The 20,875-nt window shown below is 41.6% G+C and overlaps 2 protein-coding genes across 2 annotated transcripts in view; one reads left to right on the top strand and one right to left on the bottom strand.

The window, feature by feature from the left end:
• GALNT5 (polypeptide N-acetylgalactosaminyltransferase 5) overlaps window positions 1–4,995 on the top strand; it is a 40,394-nt gene extending 35,399 nt beyond the window's left edge. Inside the window, exon 10 of the mRNA XM_035111520.3 lies at window positions 1,106–4,995. Coding sequence (XP_034967411.2) covers window positions 1,106–1,246 — 141 coding nt within the window. The 3' untranslated portion in view covers window positions 1,247–4,995. The remainder of the gene's footprint in view (window positions 1–1,105) is intronic.
• A 4,059-nt stretch (window positions 4,996–9,054) lies between these two features.
• On the bottom strand, window positions 9,055–20,517 carry ERMN (ermin). The gene is made up of 3 exons (XM_035130557.3): window positions 20,095–20,517; window positions 19,196–19,276; window positions 9,055–11,384 (listed from the first exon to the last, which is right to left on the bottom strand). Exons 1-3 carry the CDS (start codon window positions 20,336–20,338, stop codon window positions 10,903–10,905), a joined length of 807 nt encoding a protein of 268 aa, XP_034986448.1. The 5' UTR covers window positions 20,339–20,517; the 3' UTR covers window positions 9,055–10,902.
• Window positions 20,518–20,875: the final 358 nt, after the last annotated feature.

The following is a 20,875-nucleotide window of genomic DNA, read 5'->3' as shown; positions in this document are numbered from 1 at the left end:
TGTACCTGAAGAGTTCTGTCTCTGATGTCAGATATACAATGGCTGATTCACACATGAAAATCCATCATTAGATATTGCAGTCATCACATGAGAAATATGCATGGTGTAAACCAAAGGCTATGATACTTGACATACTACTGTCGTCTGAGAAAAAGAGTAAATTATGTGAATGTCTGAAAACTCAGATACACCACTGAAATGTGACTATCAACATTCACGTTTAACTGTCTGGAAAATGGGCAGATGCCTATTGTCTAATTTTTAGGCAATCCTAAAATTCAGATAGCATTTTCAGCATTGTGAACATCAACATTCACCAGATTGTGAACAATCGCTATAGCATATATGTCAAGATAATAGCATTTCCACCGCCTACCCGCCCCCCAACAATACATTTTCATTTTTTATGATTTGCTGTTTCAATCAAATGATGCTTCAAGATATTAACCTGCATTTCTCAAAAGTAAGCCTAGAACAGCCTTCTGTATAATGGTACTCTGCCTCATTAAAGTTAGCTACACCTAAATGCAAAATAATGAGAATAGGAACCCCGCTCATTCAAAACTTCTCACGATTTCATAATCCAATTCTGTATCCCAGCCCTTTGGATTTAATTAACAAATTACCCAATCCACTTCCCATCATGGTATGTGTCTTTCTACTTCATCAGCTGAGACATAATGCGATATGAAAGGCAGGATCTCCTGCCATAAGTCATCCTATATTGCAATTACCATCTGGGATGATTTCCTTTGCAGGGTAATTACCATTCAGGCAGCAAGCGTTCTGCTCGTTGCTTTTTCAAAGAACTGGAAAGCCATGTGGCACAGAGGGTAGGAAAGTTGCGGTTTGAGAACAGGTGGAAATATTGAGCACTGTCCAAAATCCCCATTCAGCTCATAATTGCATACCAGCCTCCGACAACCTGGTCTCTTCCAGATGTTTTGGGCTATAAGTACCTGCCATTGGTTGTTGAAGGATCAATAATACATACTGAGAAGAAGCAGCTAGGGAGGTCCTTCCCTAGTCCCGTGTAAATAGCAGTTTATCAGCTTGCTACTTGCAGCCCATTGCCCACGCCTTCTCTCTCTTCCTTTCTTTCCAGATGGATCACATTGTCTTAGAACACCTTCCGCGGGCCACGTGTTTGGAAGTGGATCAGTCTCAGAAAGCCCTGAGGGCCGGCGTTTGTTCCTCCTCCAATCTTTATCAGAAGTGGCAGTTTGGAAATTATTATGCTGCCTGAAGAGGAAGCCGAGCAAACCGGACAGAAGAGTCGCTTTGTAATCCGATGAATTTGAAAGCGACAGCTGTGGAACTTCCGATAGCAGCGAGCATAAAACTGCGATCTCCCTCCCAAACCGCAGTCGGAACCCGAACACTTTGGAAGAAGCATATGGCCAGATCAGAAGATGGAGCGAGAGCGCAGCTGGTTTGATGCGGCTTAATGACACACGGCTGGCATATTGGCAGGGGAGGAAAAAATGACCAGGGAAAAAATGACCAGAGTTCTTCCTGCCTTAGAGGGTTTACATTTCTGGTTTGGTATGGGTTTTTTTACGGGAGCGTTATGGAGATTCCACTTCACAAGTTTCACTCTTCTCCCTATTTCAAAAAAAAAAATGCCAATCTTTTGGAAACCTTGAGAATCACATATCTCAAATCTGCATCCCAAAATGTGTGGCCTGTGAGTATAGAAGTTGAGAGCTGTCTAATTTGATTGATAGTGGCTGCCAGGTGAATGGCCAGGCTACACTTTGAAGTCGTAGCAAGAGTCTGACTTTATTACATGTGTGGAGGTGGCAGGAGTTTGAAAATGTCTTATGGGGCAAGCCCTCTTGCTGTCACTTTCAAGAAGCTTTGGGGACAAACTCGGGCTAAAACAGTCCAGATTGGAGAGATCAGACGTACAGTCTCTAAGCTCCAAGTGGCACAGTCCAGCAACAGATTCAGCATATGTGCGCAGTAGGGATTTTCAGGTGTCTTCCTTTTTTACACATCTAGTCTATGCGCATGGGGGAAAGTGCGACTTCGCCCTGACCAGCATGCCAATGCGCTCAAGTGATACATTTCATAAACAAATTCCCAACATCCATGTGCTCAGAGGGATGCCTGAAAAAGAGTTCCCATGTGTGTATGTCCATAGGTGATTGAAGTAATTGGAAACCCTCTGATCCTAGGAGCTGTCTTGTGTATGCGCCCCATCAGAGAAATTCCGCTGAACATGTGAATGCCAGCAGTTAGGTCAGTGGGTCATGGCACTGCATCTCCCTTCTCATGTAGGCTGTCTTGGGTATTGTTGGAGAATGACAGCCATTGTTAAATCGCTTCTGTAACTTTGCGAGCCTGAGGCCTCAAACCGTTTTATTTCAGAGCAGTGCCCTCTGGGCAACTTCAAAGATAACTTCCTGAAGGACCACATAAACATCAGACAGCCATAGCCTTCAGGAGCCACAAAGGCGGTGGGGCTACTCTGGAGTAAGAAGCATCCTTTGCCTCAGAGCATTGTCCTGAAGCTGTACCTCACAATACAAGCTTCGATGACAGCCAAGCTTTCATCATCCGTGATGTTTACAGCCTTTTACAAGTCTGTTTTATGTCCAAGAGAGCCTCTGTATAATGTTGCCGTGACATCGCATATCAGCACTGACAATGTTTGGCAAGCTGAACCTGCCAAAATATTGATTTGCCTAACAGACTTCACAGTCAGCTTCATTCCCAACTGTCTTTCTGAGTCTCTCCTCCCCCCACTCCCCCCAGCATCCTCCAGTATTGTTGCCCTGTAGTTGCCATCAGAAAAATTACACAGATGTTGTCTGAACACTCACGTTTTATCAAGAGCATGAATTTCATTACATTCTGTGCGCTGACATTCCATCATTTGTCATTTAGCAGGCACGGAGTGGCCATATGTCACAGTCACATTGCATTTCCCCTCGTGCCATTTGCAAAACGTTCGCGTCCACCCTGTCTTTGCTTATTCTTTTAAAAAAAAGCATATTGGGTGACCCTTCTGGACTCTTGACACACACAAAAATCTACAACATTGAGTACTGGGGAACACTGCCCAAGTAGGCTTTTCTTGCAGGAACAACAACCATGCCAGCTAGATATTTAAAAATCATAATTACCGGTATATTTTGAGCAAGATGAGAGCTCCTGGAACCCAAAACCTAAGAACATGTTCCCAAGGCATTCCTCCATCCTGATATTCCCAGGCAGGAAACCATTGCAACTTCCAAAGATGCAGATGGTTTCAACGATGCAGATGGAAATGGCTTCGAATAAAGAGTGTCCGCCATTTACATTGGACCCGATTTTGTGGCTAGAGCTTTTACAGGTAGGCCTCTGCCATCTCCTGTTTTGTAGCTGTGCACAGCCTTAACGTGCTTGGTTCTGGAAGGTGGGAAAGACACTCTGCTATAGATTTTCAAACCTTTTTAAAAAATAAAAATAAAACCGCTGTATTTGCAAGCAATAACATGGGTGCAGAAAGCTAGGAACCCAATACTCACTGGCTGCTAGATTGCAGAAGAAGGCAGGAAGCATATGTTGGGGAGGGGTTAGGGGAAAACAGAGATGAATAAACACTGCTATTTTGGCACAGGAATAGTACCGTATGTGTCTTTGGGGGGCGGGGGAATAAGTGAGATGTCCTGCTGTGTAATACTTGTCTGTCCATACTTCTACCATCAACCCAACATCTGGGCTAGCACTGTCAGGTTTAATAATACACTCCAAATAGGTGATTAGTGCTTGATCATCAGCTCATACCCAGCCTCAATCCAGTCAGAATCCGCACTGAAATTTCAGTGCAATTGCCCCTTCTGTGCCAGTCGAACTTAAGCACAGCTAATTTTTCTCTGGACTGGGCCACGTTTCCCACCCCAGTGCTAAGAGTCACATGTGCAAACCAGTACAGCATCCAAGCATTTGTGTTTTGTTTTTCCAGAAAAGGAGCATGCCAAAGCTTGCTTCCATGCACCACTTTCCCAGTAGCTGTGTGTGTGTGTGTGTGTGTGTGTGTGTGTGTGTGTGTGTGTGTGTGTGTGTGTGTAGCAATCTTGAGATGAAAGAGTCCCATCTTAAGATAAGGAGCGTCCTGTTATTTAGAGGTTAGTGCTTAGCTGAACTAAGATGGTAATGATCAGGGCAAGGCATCAGAGCTGTGCTTCTCTTTCCTCTCCGTCGACATGACCTTCAAGGAAATTACTACCTAACCACTTAAGGAAACTTGAACATTACTCTTACGTTGCTGGAGCAGCACAAGGAGGTGCATTAGTGACCAAAATCTGACCCTACCAGTCATTTTAGCATTTTATATACTGTCATAAATTTTATCCAGACGTAATTTAATGATGGATCCCGTATAGGTTTCATTCTCAAAGTTTAATTTGCTTGATTTTGTTATTGGGGGTTGGGAGGAAGGAACCTGAATTTGCATCCAATGGGGAAAAAGCCTTGCGCAATGGCTTTGAATGCACCTGTCCACTGTGAATTTTAACCAGACATCCCCAAACTTCGGCCCTCCAGATGTTTGGACTACAATTCCCATCATCCCTGACCACTGGTCCTCTTAGCTAGGGATCATGGGAGTTGTAGGCCAAAACATCTGGAGAGCCACAGTTTGGGGATGCCTGATTTTAACTATGCTATGCAATGTATATAGCTCAGAGATGAACCCACATTGATAAATGAACTAAAAGAGTGGTGACTTAATTCATTTTTAAATAAAAAAAGCTGTATATATATTTTTTTTAATGTGAGCTGATTTCTTTTATATAATATAATTTGTGGGTTTTAAAATATATATGTAATTAGTTCCTTCCTGTCTGGCGTTCGTATTGTACCCTTATCTGTAGGTAGCAGTAATGCTCTAACCTGATGGTTTTTTGTTTGTTTGTTTTTTAAAACATAGCTTTTATGCATTTCAGACAAAAATGTTATTTACACATGGGAAATTCTTATTAAAAATCTGACATAATTTTTTACAAACATTGTCTCACTGCATCTGTCAATCGTTTCCCTTTTAATAGTAGTGGAATCTGCAAAAGACTAAAATCTGCTCATGTAAGCCCATTACTGAAAGCCCAACACTACAAAGCTTGTTCAACTACGGTGGTACCTCGGTTTAAGTACACATTTGGTTCCAGGTGTCTGTACTTAACCTGAAGCGTGCTTAATCTGAAGCGAACTTTCCCATTGAAAGTAATGGAAAGTGGATTAATCTGTTCCAGACGGTCCGTGGAGTACTTAAACTGAAGCATACTTAACCTGAAGTGAACTTTCCCATTGAAAGTAATGGAAAATGGATTAATCTGTTCTAGACGGGTCCACGGAGTACTCAAACTGAAGCGTACTTAACCTGAAGCAAACTTTCCCATTGAAAGTAATGGAAAGTGGATTAATCTGTTCTAGACGGGTCCATGGAGTACTCAACCTGAAGCGTACTTAACCCGAAGTATGAGTGTAATTGGTACTTAACCTGAAGTGTACTTAACCTGAAGCGAACTTTCCCATTGAAAGTAATCGAAAGTGGATTAATCCGTTCCAGATGGGTCTACGGAGTATTTAAACTGAAAGTACTCAAACCGAAGCATACTTAAACCGAGGTATGACTGTATTGATTTCTTAACTTTTGAATTGCTGCTTATCAAGATGCACATATAAAAACCCTCTGCATTGAGAACATTCTTGGCAACCCTGACCATCACATTGCTACCCATAAGGTGAAGGGCCACAACCTTGTCGAGATTGCCCAGATGGCGTGTGCAGTTGCCACTATGTATGTGTTTGCGAGTGTTTCTCTCAGGGAGGTCCCTATGTCTTAATAACTGCATGACAGGCATAAATCCAACAGGTCCAGCTTCCCAATATAAAAGCAAAATCTGCACATTCATTTTTTGGAGGAGGGGGTGTCAAACTAAACAATAAAAAAACCATTATTTATCAAAAACATTTCATGAACTATGCTTTAATTTTCTCTCAAATATTTAACCCAAAGAGGGTTTTGTAAAAATAAAAACAAATATTTTCCCCCGTTAAATCAGAATTACAAACATCCCTGTTCACACTACAATCCCAGAAGGAATTAGGTTTTGAATATGAAATGTCCAGGATTTGTCTTTTGGAGGGCGTTCATAACAAAAACCATACTACTCTTAACATGGGAAGAGGAGACATCCTTTGAATGTACACAGACCAGAGGGCAAATAAACAACTTCCATTGGGACAATGAGGTTAGTGTTCGGTTTGTACAATGCAGAACTGTCTTTCCCCCTCCCAGTTAGAAAATAAAGAATGGCCTTGTACGATGAACAACAACAAAAAATCTCAAACAATATTTGATCCTGCCAGAAATGCGAAACATCAAAGAACTCTTTAGTACTGCAGTATCATAAGCTCCCAGTTCCAGACCCTCGCAGATTTCACTGCAACCCAGGCTTCCCTGCCCCATACCCCTTTCTTTCTTTCTTTTATGGTAGGGAGAAGTGACTGCAAGGAAAATCTGGAAGGGAAAGGGGTTAAGCACCACCACTGCACTTACCCTTCCTCTGCTCCTGATTTCAGTTCCCAGTGGCTGTTTTTCCCTAATTAAATTTCTAATATTTAATTTCAATATTAGAAAGTGGCAGTCCAGAGAACTCCAGATGATCTGCCATTAATATTTTGCATGGGTTTTTAAATTTAAATTTATAAAGCCCTTAATTGTGTTGGTGCTGACCTTTAAAGCCCTAAACGGCCTCGGTCCAGTATACCTGAAGGAGCATCTCCACCTCCATCGTTCTGCCTGGACACTGAGGTCCAGCTCCGAGGGTCTTCTGGCAGTTCCCTTGCTGCGAGAAGCCAATTTACAGGGAACCAGGCAGAGGGCCTTCTCGGTAGTGGCACCCACCCTGTGGAACGCCCTCCCACCAGATGTCAAAGAGAAAAACAACCAGACTTTTAGAGGACATCTGAAGGCAGCCCTGTTTAGGGAAGCTTTTAATGTTAAATAGTTTATTGTATTTTAATACTTCTGTTGGAAGCCACCCAGAGTGGCTGGGGAAACCCAGCCAGATGGGCGGGGTATAAATAAATTATTATTACAGGTAGGTAGCCGTGTTGGTCTGGGTCGAAGTAAAATTAAAAAAAATTCCTTCAGTTCTTCCTTAAAGACCAACTAAGTTTTTATTTTGGTATGAGCTTTCGTGTGCATGCACACTTCTTCAGATACCTGAAGAAGTATCTGAAGAAGTATCTGAAGAAGTATCTGAAGAAGTGTGCATGCACACGAAAGCTCATACCAAAATAAAAACTTAGTTGGTCTTTAAGGTGCTACTGAAGGAATTTTTTTTAAATTATTATTGTTATTGTTATTATCGTTATTTTTAAGCTATGCACAATAGTACAAATCAGCATAAAGCTGGAGAAATCATATAAAAACAGTGATCCAGTGGTACAGGGCCCAATCTTATGATCAAGGAAAGCCTACACACAGCAATATATATATATTTTTTGCAAGACATATGAAGCAAATAGTTGATGCTGCTTTTTGTATGGAAGAGGGAAGGACATTCTCCAAAGTGCAGCAGCAGCAGCAGCAGCAGGAAGTGCCTGTTTTCAGGTCGCTGTCCTGTGATATTCTGTAAAGTGCAGTGCCATGAATAAAACCCCATAACTTACAGGTCTAATATAGGGACAGGGAGTGACTGACAAAACTTTTGACTAGTAACTATTCTGCAACCAGTGCGGTTCTCTCAAGCGCAGCTATAAAAATGTTTGCATCTTGGCTCTCCACTCCACAACTTGGCCCCAGTGTTCTGCACTAGCTGCAGTTTCTGTACCAGTCTCAAGGGAAGCTCCACATAGAGCGTGTTACAGTAGTCCAATTGAGACATTACCATCACCTGACTCATAATGGCCAATACATCCCTGTCCGGGAAAGGGCGTAGCTGGTGTACCAACTGAAATTGATAATGGGTGCTCCTTCCCACTGAGGTCACCTGGGTGTCCAATGACAGGTGAATGTAGGAATGCCTCCAAACTATCTACCTCTTCCCTCAGAAAGAACGCACCTCTCTCCCTAACTCTCAGACCACATAACTACTCACCGAAAATGTCTAGTCATAGCAAGATTCAGCCTTAGTTTGTTGGTTGGCCCTCATCCAGCTACCAGAATGTCACCTTTTCACCATATATATCATACCAATGGATATATATATATATATATATATATATATATATATATATGAGAAAAGTAACGAACAGGAGACTCAAGTATTTAACAAGGAACTTTATTTGAACCATGCAGTTCTTAACAATGGTGTTTAAAATGCCTGTTGCTCTCGGTTTCGATTCCTTGCTTGGCGCTCCCCAGGCTTGCCATAAAACCACCCACGCAGAACATTTTAATTCCTGTGCTTGGTCACCTCACCAAAATCCCTCACAATGGTTTCCCCTGGCTACCTCCCTGTCAAAATGGTCGTGTGAATCCAATATAAAAGAATCTGTTTCAGAAGATGAATGTGGAAATGAAAAGTCATGTAATTCTTGGTTTCTCAAAGCATTTGAAATCGAGAAACTGTCTTCATAAGCATTATAATAGCCTCTAATTTCACCCCAGCCTGTTTATTTGACTGATGTGCTTCCCTTACGGTTAGTTCCCCCACTTAACATTTCTCAGGAGTGGACTCTTAACTTTTTTTATTCAGGCCATCACATGAAAGCCCTTTTATTTGTGCCAATTCTATTAATTTTCCCCTTCTTATTCTTATTGAGGAACTCTGTTGCTACTGGAAAAGTTGCTATCTGCACTAACAAGAGCTGGTTCAATAAACAGTATCATCTGCAACTATTTGGATATGCAAATTTTCTCCCTGTTTTACTGGTAGGAAATGAACTTCAATGATATTTTAAAGGGTTTTTAGTTGCATTTCATTCTACTAGCTAAAATATACAGATTGGGGTAGGAAGAAAAAGGAAGGCAAACCTATTCTCATTTTGAATCACACAATCTCACTCTCACACAAACACACAAACAGTTTATACCCAATCTGGTTTTTTTTATAAAAAAAGGTTATAACAATATATCAACCAAAGAATGTTAACAGCTGAAGTACATATATTTTAATACTGTAGTCATTTGCAAACATGATGTTAACATTCAGTCTGTATATTAATTGATACTAGTACGCAGTGTTGATGTTCTCAATTGCTGACTGGAATGTGATGGAACAATATTTGGCAGACAAAATTGTGAGAACTAGTTTTGTGAGAATAGTGGGCATACAGTTATTATTTATTTGTGAGATGAGTAAATCTGGTTCTAGTCTGGATTTCAAGTTTTTGAAATGGAAAACAGTGTTTCAGCCTTTTTATTAACAACACATATGTTGCTAACCATTCTAACACCGGCTACCAAAGCTCTGCAGAGGATTCACCATATTCAGTGGGGTTTTCTCCCAAGAAAATGTGAAAAGGATTTTAAAGTAGTTTTAAAGTAGCTCCTGGACTCATTTTGTCAATGCCTATAATGTAAGACTAATACAACTAGCTGGTGCAAATGTATGCAGTTATTTTCTCTCAACACAGAATGATAGAATAGGAAAACAGGCAGGAAGTGGGTTTCAAAGGTGGTATAGTTCATGCTCACAGAAAACCTTTAAAAACAGAGATCATAGCAATTGCAACAAGTAATAACTTTATTCTTGTAACGGTATCCTCAAGTCTACTCTATTTGTCAGGAAATCACCAGAATGGAGAACCATCTTGATTATTCTGTGTGTGTGCTTTAAAGAGATTACAAATTAGTCCAGGGCTATCTAAAAGGTCACCAATATTATGCCCATGTTGTGGCGGTGTGTCCTATGGCACCCACAAAAGCGTCTTAGTAAATATCCCCTCAAAAATGTTTCTTCTCCCTACTCAGTTCCTGTTTGCACATGTCTCCACATTTCACTGGATGCCAGGATTTGACACCCATCCTCCCATCTGTTCTGAACTGAGGAGAATTGCAAAGAGCTCTCTGTGTGAGTGTAACAGTGGCTGATGTGCCTTCCCCACCCCACAGCTGGGAGGAGGCGCTCACACCATTTTGTGGTCCTGTCTATTTTCTTCTCTTTTAGATGTAGATGACATGCCCTCATAGCAGCAGTTTTGTGTCATGCCATGATCCCACGGCAGCCATTTCATGACTGGTGCCTGCAATACTCTTTCAAAATTCAAAATGTGCCTGCTGGCTGCCAAAGGTTGGCATCCCCTAGCTGTTTCTTCCATTTCAGTACCAAAAATGGGTGGTTGGGTGGGAAACTATCTCTAAAATACCTTTTTTGATTGAGCTAGGTTAAAGTTATTACATTGCTGATTTAAGTTACTGCATGTATTGTTGTGGTTACATTTCTGACGTGCGGTCAAATTGCACATACTAGCTCCAATCCAATGAAAGTTAGTTGTAATTTATGACTGCAATCCTAGACACACTTGCGGGATTAAGTCCAGTTGAACTCAATGGGACTTACTTTTGAGCAGACATGCATCAGTCCCACCAAAAGCAGTAGGAGCACAGTTAACTTGTTCTGTTAGTTTCAAGGAGACTTCCAGCCCAAGCGTATCCACATGCTATGTACTCAGAAGCAAGTCCCCTAATAGTCCAACGGACAGTACTCCCAGATAACAATGCATAAGCCTGCAACCATGCAGTCCCATCCTATGCATATCTATCTGGAAGTAAATGTGATCAAGAGAGCTTGTTCCCAAACAGAAAGGGTGCATAGGGTTGTAGCACTTAGATTACAGGTAAGCTTAGGTTGGATTGAAGCTGCAAAATTTATTTTGATAACTTGATATTACAGGTGGATAAATGTCTGGCATTGGGGAGGGGAGGAGAATCGCAGCATGCCCATCAAATCCTCTGCCTCAGTTTTATGAATGCATCATGGACTCAAATTCATCAATTCTCTGTTTAGTGTTTCCTTTCCGGATCTTCCGGTAAGATATTGTATTGTATCGAGAATAACTGTGCCTGGAGATATCATTTTTCTTCACCAAGCTCAGCTGATCAGCAGGTTTCTCAGTCTGAGAGTTACAGCTGGCAGTGGCAGAAAGGAAATCCTTGCTGCTGCTCTCCAGCCTCTTTTCATGTTTATCCTCATTGCTTTCCTTCTGCATTATTTCTTCAGTGCCATCGAAGTCTTCCTCTGCCGTGGATTCATTTTCTTCTAGTTGTGTTTCCTCTTTCATTGGCTCCTTGGGTTCACTCAGCTCTGCCTCTTCCTGTTCCTCCTCTACCACCACCTCATTAGTGCTGTAGACTTCTTCAATCTGGGGTTCCTCCATCTTTCTTTCTTCCATCTTAGCTACTTTATGGTCTGTAGTGCTCACAGGATGCTTCTCCTCACAAAAGCCTGTAACAAATAACAGTGGGGTTAAAGTTGTTTAAAGTTTGCCGTTACCTCAATAGGTGGCCCATGGGCATCCACTGTCTCTCAGCCCTACTCACAAACCACCTGCTATTTAAGACTAATAATACTGACAGGGTTGGTGTGAGGAATACTGAGATAATATATGTGGAAGCAGAATCAGAAGAGGTTTAGTCTTTGTAAAAACTGAAGTACTGAAGTATTTTGATTAAAAAAAATAAGTGGGTGCCAGTACAAAATGGCTTCAATGGGCAGCAAAAAAAGAGGCGATGGTACTTTGGACTAGTGAATACTGTCACACAAAAAGCAACAACAACAACATTCTACTATAGAATAATGGGATTGTATGGCCATGGTCCACATACAACAACAGCATCTGATAGAGTCTACTAGTGCCCTACAGATCAATCTAAACATTCATAGGATTGGGGAATGCCCCCCCCTTCTGATTTTCATGCCTTTGCTGAAATATATAAAGTGATTGTGCCTACAATCCTATACACCAGGGCTGGGGGACCTGCTTGACTACATCTCCCACCATCCCTAATCATGCTGGCTGGGGCTGATGGGAGTTTATAAGCAAATGGACTAGAGACCCCCATGCCCTCTTCTCCACCATCCTTACCACCCTATTTTTCAACACTACAGTACTTCTAAGGAGGCCCAGTGGAGCGACTTGAATCCTGAAGCATGACCTCTCTAGCAATATGCTTGCACTAACAAATTGTTAGTGAGGCATCCATAAAAGAGAAAGAGGGACACAGGAAGGGCAGGGGCTTACCAGAAATGGGGTAAAAAAAAATAGGAACTGCCCCCAGAGCAGATGGTCTTATCATCATTATTTTGCAAAAAAATTATAACCATCTAATTTTCCCATTCCACCACCACCACACACACAAACAAATTAGCAAGATAACTGAGGTGTAACATACAGCGCTTGGAAGCCTTGAAATAGATATTTACTCAATGTGGCACAGATTGCTATATTTTCTTGACTCAAAGCGCAACTAATTGTCTGCAAATAGCCACTTTTCTCAACCTTCTTATTAGGGTAATATGCCTGGAATTTTTCAGACAATATCTGGTCAGTAGGGGGATTCTGAGAGGTAAGTAGGTGGAGTCTGGTATCATTTTGACCAGTCAGGAGGTGGTACCATAGGAGAGAAGCCTAGTTTGATACTGGCTTACTCAGCAAAATACCTGATATAGACTGACTACCTATGCATTCCCAACAAATAGAAACGCACCCCCCCACCCAATAAAAGGACAAAAGATGATACGGATTTGTATAAAATAGGCTTATGCTAATTTATATGTTCAGGTGCACATTTAGAAATAACTAATAGAAACAGAAGCTGGAAAGACTATGATGATGTCACCTGTCTTGCCTGCTCAGTCTCCTGTTCTGGTGGTAACTGTTGATGGGCAAATGCTCTCCCTTATGGTTCTTAACCTTGAAACGGGATTTAAACCATGCAGCCCTTCAAACCCAGGACTGTCCTCTGTAAGTAGGACACATGGTCACTCTATCCTGATATCTAACTGGGCAAACATACTGAATAAGCAGTAGACTATAAAACTCTTGGCTGGGCCTAGTAGTGTTACAGTGGCTTCAGTCCTTCCTGGAGAATCAGCCTCAGAAGCTCAGAATCGGTACTGAGAAGCTTATTTTCCATCCTTTGGCCAGTAGGCTATGGGGTGCCTGCTAGAAAAAGTCATCTAGAGGATTGGGTCACAGCAACACCAGCATGCAGGTGACGGTCATCTCTACCTCTTGAAATTATTGTGTGTGTGTGTGCGCGCGCGCAGTGAAATGCAGTGTGGCTTGCTAGATAGCTCAATGGTGGGATAGCCAGAGAAAGACATAGCGTCCCATTCAGTTGTCTACAGCAGGACCAGGGAATCTGTGACCATCCCAATGTTGTTGGACTCTAACTCCCATCAGTCCCAGCCAACATGGCCAATGGTCAGGAATGATGGGAGTTGTGGTCCAAGAACATCTGGAAGGCCTAGAGTCCAGACTTAATGAGTAAACACTAACATCTGGCATAAGATAACTATGCTAGGCCTTCTATTGTAGCTGCTTTCAATATTTGGAGTATTTTGCCCAAAGTCATTTTATAAAAGTTCAATGCACTTCTGTAAGCTCTGTGGATCACCGAATAATTGATGCTTTTGAATTATGGTGCTGGAGGAGGCTCTTGAGGGTCCCATGGACTGCAAACTGCGGGAGGCAGTGCAAGACAGGAGTGCCTGGCGTGCTCTGGTCCATGGGGTCATGAAGAGTCGGACACGACTAAACGACTAAACAACAACAACAAGCTCTGCGGAGGGTGTGCACACTGATAGAATAGCATCACTTGTGCCCCTCTGTGTGGCACAGGATATTGATGGCTTTTGGCATGTAGCTAAAGTGGATTTAAATGTATGGAATGACTTGCCAACAAAATCCAAATAACTGGTGTTAATGCGTTGTCAAGGTTGTGAAATCGCACACTTAGCAGGCATAAAGCTATAAAAGCAAAAAGCCTTCTCTTATCCAACTTGATTCAATCTGAACTATTGGGTCACATTTCTACAAGCTTCCTGCATGGATGTTCTAGGTGAGAAGGGGTATCAAAAGCCCTTTTTAATCCCTTCCTAAAATAGTCACCAGAACATAGGCATACATACAGCTTCCTTATACTCCTGGAGAAAATATTTAAAGGTGGAAGAAACCATAACCCACTTTGGGAGAGACATGGTAATTCAGTACCATCCCCTGTTTCACTTGTAATTTTCAAATAGGGCAGGCATCTATTTAAATTAATAGGAGTACCCAATGTGGTTTCAATTGTAGGACTATACAATCCTATGCACACTTGTTAGGGAGCAAGTCTCACTGATCTTACTGGGACCTATATCCACATAAACATGTGCAGGACTAAGCTGTATGGCTAGCAGGAATGTCGCAACCCATGGAGAGCCACATAAAATTGATGTTAGCAAAATTTGCCAGATTATTCTCTGGTTGAAGAAGAGCTGTATGGGTTGGGGCAAAAACTGTTCATGGTACTTTTAGACTTCAGCCCTATACATGCTTACTTGGGAGTAGGTGTCAATGAACCAAAAAAACCATAAAACTTACTTCTGAGTAGACCTAGGCTGTATACTTACCATATATTTTAAAGAACATGGCTGTCCCCCAAAGCATCCTGGTATTCTGTAATTTAGCCCTCACAGAGCTACAATTCCTAGCACCCTTTACAAACTACAGCTCTCAGGATTTATTGAGGGAAGCTGTGTGACTTAAATATGTTTTAAGCGTATGGTTTGCACACAGCCATGCATATCATTGCACTGTTATTCATATTAGTTAGAACTCAACATGGACAAGGAACGTGATCTTCAGATAGTTTCTCTGAAGAACTTATAATAAAGAAGAACTTTGCAATTGTTGCATTCAAACAGGCAGTTATTGGAGTTTCCAAGTAGATTTTAAACAATTGGTTCATGCCCATTGGTTTTTTTAAAAGTATTTTTGAACCATCTGCAGGGGGTTGGACTAGATGATCCTCAGGGTCCCTTCCAACTCTACAATTCTAGGGTTCTAAAGTGTGTTGTTTCAGATCTCTAGAAATATCACAAGCAAAGAGGCTGCCTATGTCCCCAGGCTTCATGAGAATCTCGGTCAGGCAAGTCACTCAGGTGCTTACCTCTCTCTTCCCATAAGAAGAGGCATTGATGATGATGCCATCTCCTGGACTAGATACCCTTCCTGCCTTCATATGTCATCTTGGGAATGCAGACAAACACTAATAGTGTGCCATTTCTGAGACTGGTGTTAGGTGTGAACACATATTGCAAGAGCACCATCCCCCCACCCCCCAGCTTTGCCAGAATTGGGATCCTTAATGCTGTGCACAAAAACACGGGAAAGCAAAGGTTCTGGATGGTCCTGGTTAAATATTATCTGACTTCCATTTTGTGTTTCTAACTACAGCCCTTGTTTACCTTTCTTCCCTCATATAAGACATTGGTCCATAAAGATGAGCACAGTGGTTTTTGCTATCCTTGCTTAAATTATTACACAAACTGCCACTGGGGAATCTAAAGTCAAGAGAAGGATAAATGGCAAAATGTACCTTATATACATAGGCATGAACTGTCTAAACATTTGCCTCCTTCTAAAATATAAACTTTCTTAACAGAGCTGTGCCAATGCCAAGGAATCTGAGGGGCGCAGGGAGTATCCTCAAATAGAAGATAATGCACACCAGTTCAATAGAAGTATGTACCTCACTCTGTTTAAATTTCTCTCATAGTTAACAACTTCATGTGGGATTTTCTAGAAGATCACAGCTGAATTCAGATTAACAATTGAGGGAATAACCCGAGTCAGACAATTCCTGCCTACCAAATGGATGCAAATTTGGTTGGAATGTAGAATCCAGTTTCAGTCCCTACCAGTGATGATCATCACTGTCCAAGCTGACCACACTGACCATCTGTTAGAAGCTGTGTAACAAAAGGAAATATGACAGGTATCCATGTCCAAAGCCCCAGAAAAAGGAAACCAAATGTGCTGCATCACACTCCATGGGATTCAATCCATCATATATATGTTTAGAAGCCTGCCATCGCCTGTTGGTTGACAGTGATGGTGTTTGCTCAGTAAGAGTGGAAGCTCATGGGCAGTCAGACCACTTGCATGAACGAGTCCAAACCAGCCATAAAGGTTATGTATCACAGAAGACCATTTAACCATGTAGAGTATATATACCTTGTCCCTAAGCATGACATTTTGGCCATTCGCTTTGCAACATGCTGCAGTTGCTGTTGTGTCCAGCTTCAGACATGCAAAAGCCAAAAGCAGCTGCATCATCACAGCAAGTTGGAAGATATTGCAAGAGGCTAGGCTGCAGTTTCCATTACTAGCAGTTGCCACAGGTGGGAAATGCCTCACTCTACTGTAGGTGAAGTTATTAGCTTAATTATCATTTCTAAATCCACAGTAGACTCCAGATTTTTGTTTATTTTATTTTTTTACATCACACAAATCCAAGGATCATCAGTGACTGAGACTATATATAATGTTCTAGAAACTGCAAAAACTAAGCAAGAGCAGAACTTGGTTTGTCCATGAAACGTTGAGCATTCAGCCTCCACACAGGTGTTTGTAATATAACAGGGTTATTAAACTGGAAGATATATAGGGTTCCTTAAGCAGAGACCTAAACGCAGGCCTACAGCAGGGATTTCCCCCTAGTCTAAGGGAAGAAAAGGGAGAACATTATCTGGATGTGGGGCTGTGTTTAAACAGGACACAGTTAATTCACTGTGCCTGATCAGTACCTTAAATGGGAGACTCCTGGTTACCCCAGATTTCAGACTTTGTTTATTGCAGTATAGTCCCTTAACAGGGCTAGCCAAAGCCATTTTGCTTTCTGAGGCAAAGGACGAAATGGCACCCTCCCCCATTCTACATGTAGAAGATGTGTCATGAGCCAGGAGTCAGCTTTGCCTGCTGAACAACAGCCTGAAGGGGAAGAAAGAGGAAAGACTCCACCTGCAACTGATCAGCCATCAAGGACACAGAGGAGAATGTGCTGATGAGAAGCAGCTGGGTTCAGACTTCTTAAGCAGAGCTTCCAGAAACAGTCAGTTGCTGGTAACAATGTTTGGAGTTCTTGCTGCTTCCTGGTTGTTTTGACCCTGGGCCCGCTAATCACTGGATTACCTGACTCCTGGACTGTCTGATCACATAGATTGCTGTTCAACTGACCCTAGGACTAGACCAGACTTCGGATGCTGTCTCTGTCTCCAGGTAAGTGCATCTCAGACTTCTGGATGGCTGGCTTCCCACTCCATCGAGCTCTGCACACTGTTGCTCAGCAACAAAACTACAACAAGCCGACTGGTCTGGTAGTCAAATCTTATTTCCAGCAGTTGCAACAGAATATTTTTATTTATTTATCCTACCCTTACTCCCAAAGGGGTGCAGAGCAGGAAGCAATAATAAAACATTTTTTTTAAAAAAATTAAAATCTAAAACAGTTAAAAACAGCTATCTCAGGTTGCCATATTTTATCTAAAGAAAATCGTGACATCCGCAAAGATGTTGAGCAAAATTTGGAGCTGCTTCCACTGCTATTTCCATCGTGTTGCTATACATCCCGGTTTTCCCTGATTCAGCAAAATTCCCCCCGATGCCATTTTTATGCCCAAAAAACAGGACATGTCAGGGATTTTCCTGACATATGGCAAACCTAGTTAATGTCTTTCACCCATCAAATGTCTGAGGACATCAGACTATGGTAGTTGAAAAGGGTGCATGGCAGGCCTTTGGCACTCATAGCTCTGATCCCCAATAGAAACGAACGTTTGTTCCACACTACTACTTTTTTTCTAAAGAGTGCCCTGCCTTCTGTGCCAGTTTGCTGGCTGCTCCTTTAAAGGTTCTGACCTAAATGTAAGAAAAATCCTGCTGGACTGGGCAGCTCACAACCCTAGTAGCCATTGACAGCCCCACCCTCCGTGAATTGGTCAAACCCTCTTTTAAAGACATGTTTGTGAGACCTGAGTCACACTATGGGCTGCCTTGAAGAGACTAACCCACCTATCATTATGTGTAGTATTTATTCTTTATTGTGCAACAAGTGACCCAGTTGTGTGCATGGCTACTCGGCTAAGCAAGTAGCCATATGGATTGACCAAACGCCACGTTGTATATACAGTAGTCTCTCTGCATTACCCGAAGACAGGCAGGCTACATGATCATTTATATGGGTGTCGCACACTTGTCGTATTCAACTCTTCTCTGGCTTAATTGGTGCTTTAATGTTGTTACAAAATTCTCCATTCAACTTCTGCCTGTGGCGCCTTAAGTATTAATTAGGTTGAATTGGATAGGTAGTAAAAATGCTGCCTGCAATTTAGAGATAAAGTGCTTGTGCATGGGAGTTGGGGGGGGGAGGTGTCAAATTTTACTTAATAGGTTTTATTGTGTACTTGTACAATGCAGCGTGAATGCAGATATGTGTTGGCGGGAAAAGCCATTCTTCATGAGCTGATCTCTCCAAAATACTGAGGTTTTAAGACTGACAAGGTCACTTCTGATAAATGTGTAAATTATACCACTAGCACCTTTCTGAAGCCAAGACAGCTGTAAAATTGCTATCCTATTTCCCCTAGACTGAAATCCGAAGCACAATGGGACTCGCATATAAGTAAATGTATGATCTAACTTGGCCCTAATTACTCTGCCTTGCCTAATGAAGTCCATCATTGGAGCTCAAACCATGATTTTTAGAGAGATGGGTAGATAAAGAGAACAGGTACATAATATTTGTGAGCAAGAATGAATAAATGTGGGGAGGGGGGGAGACAAATAACCCCTGCTGTGGGGCACAAATTTAGCGGTAGTCTTTCATCCATTCATCTTGTACCTGCAAGTATCACTGACATCCTTCACTGGGATTTAATCATGTATGCAAAGTTGGCTGTCGACCCTGAAGAAATAGCCACCAGTTTTAGTATAAACTCATATTGAGTTGAGCTCTTATATCTAGACTGAATTAGCCTCAACTGATTTCCATGATAAAAAAAATTCCTTCAGTAGCACCTTAAAGACCAACTAAGCTTTTATTTTGGTATGAGCTTTCGTGTGCATGCACACTTCGTCAGATTTCCATGAGAGAGACTTGTGCGTATGCTTAAGTGCCTCATTGAATTAAGTTGGATCTTGGTTAGACCGTTAACAAAAGCTGTGGCTTTCTTCCTACTTTTTTAAAAAGTAAGGCAGCTCTACTCCTCACCTTCTCTGGATTCTTCTTCCCAACTTCTTGTCTCCTGGGAAAAGATGTCAGTTTCTCTCTCCTTGTTTCCATCTGGCTCTCCTTTAGAAGATACAAGACAGTGTAAAATTGACATCTCCTACAAAGTGTTTAGTGATTACAGTGGCAATTACTAATCTCTTCAGCCATATAGTGCAGCTTAAACCTTTCTGCCTGGAGTGATCTTTTTCCATTAGATTTTGATCTAGAGCCACTTGCAGCAGGAAATATGTGCTGCAGCAATCAATGGACTCACTTCCATTGAAATGGAATGTAGTGCCTTCCCCTCCATTTTTCTTTTTCTTTTTTTTGGGGGGGGGGGTTTCACCAAACACTTGGAAGCAAATTCAATTGACAAATTAAAACTCAATTAAAATTAATAGAAAATCAGTGAAAGTTGTGCACAATCTAGCCAAAGTTAAGCTACTTGAAACTGCGTCAGTTTCAAAGAGAATGCAGCACATGCTTCAATCTCTCTTGCTTTTAATTCTCATTCATTTCATATCTCTCCCATTAAGGAGAATTAAAAAGCACTTAACTTTGGCTAGATCGTGTTTAGAACTAGATCCACATTTGCTTTTTTTAATATATATATATATATATATATATATATATATATATATATATATATCCATATCCGTGTCAATGATGGGACTTTTTTTTTTTTGAGGGTTGGAGAAAATTTCAGAAACTGTCAGCCACTGTTACTCATTCAACACAAAGGATTTATAATCTTACAGAAATAAAAAGAACGCTTTAAGAAAAACATTTAAAACACTTATATTTCTCACATTTCATGAAAAATAAAAATATAATAAAGATTCTCACATCATTCCCAAGACAAAAAGGGGGGGGGGAGAATGCATAAGCTGGCATTTTACCTTGAAGTTCCTTTATCCCAACTGAAACTTCATATGCTGTGCTCTTTGCTAAATGTTTGCCTCCTCCTCGGTTTCCTTGTGCAAGTGGGGAACCAGGAATAGGATCTGCCGTTTCGTAAGGAAATATCTCGACAGAATTTGCAATTTGATCAATAATATCAATGACCTGGAGCTGAGGTTTTTCAGAGGGCATGTTCCGATTATATTCAGACATGCTGGTTGGAACTTGGACATCTTCTGTCATGATTCCTGCAGTATCCAAGAGGTTCCTTGCAGATATGTATCCAGAGATGATCTGGTATCCCAGAATCGCTGCAGAAATCAAACCATCCACAACTATCCCTCCCCCACCAAATAGATAGATATATTGAAGAGTCAACAAGCTTTCTGTCCTCCTGAAGTTGTTGCAGCCAAGCAGGGAATAATGTCAGGATTTGCCTTGGCTTTGTCAGAGGTCCCTTTCCAAGAGGCTGTCCAATCAGCACTTTTCTTGTCACTTAGAGCCTTTCCCCCGTTGCATAATAAAATGCACCATGTCAATTTACATAAACAAACAATCTACAAGCAACAAAGCTTTTTGTGCTGGCATGCAGGAGTGGGGCTTTCAGCATGTCAGCCTGGCAGTAATAAACAGAGATTGTTGTCCTTGTTGTCATAAATGGCCCTTTGTATGCCAGCCTTGTAACAGGAGTGGCGATTGTTCTAAATCTTTAATCCACACCAAGTGACTACCCTGAGTCACATTAGCTGTGAGTTAACCAGCTTAACATTCCCAAACAGG

The sequence above is a fragment of the Zootoca vivipara genome, chromosome 1, assembly GCF_965207765.1.
Source record: "Zootoca vivipara chromosome 1, rZooViv2.hap1.1, whole genome shotgun sequence".
Lineage (NCBI taxonomy): Eukaryota > Metazoa > Chordata > Lepidosauria > Squamata > Lacertidae > Zootoca > Zootoca vivipara.
This window is presented reverse-complemented; position numbering and strand designations above follow the sequence as displayed.

Bases quoted from the DNA above. Each gene is read 5' to 3' on its own strand.
- ERMN (XM_035130557.3), bottom strand. From the start codon at position 20,338: ATGACAGAAGATGTCCAAGTTCCAACCAGCATGTCTGAATATAATCGG. The intron at 19,277-20,094 runs GTAAAATGCCAG...TATCTTCTAAAG, and splicing joins TGGGATAAAGGAACTTCAAG to GAGAGCCAGATGGAAACAAG. The intron at 11,385-19,195 runs GTGAGGAGTAGA...TATTTGTTACAG, and splicing joins GGAAGAAGAATCCAGAGAAG to GCTTTTGTGAGGAGAAGCAT.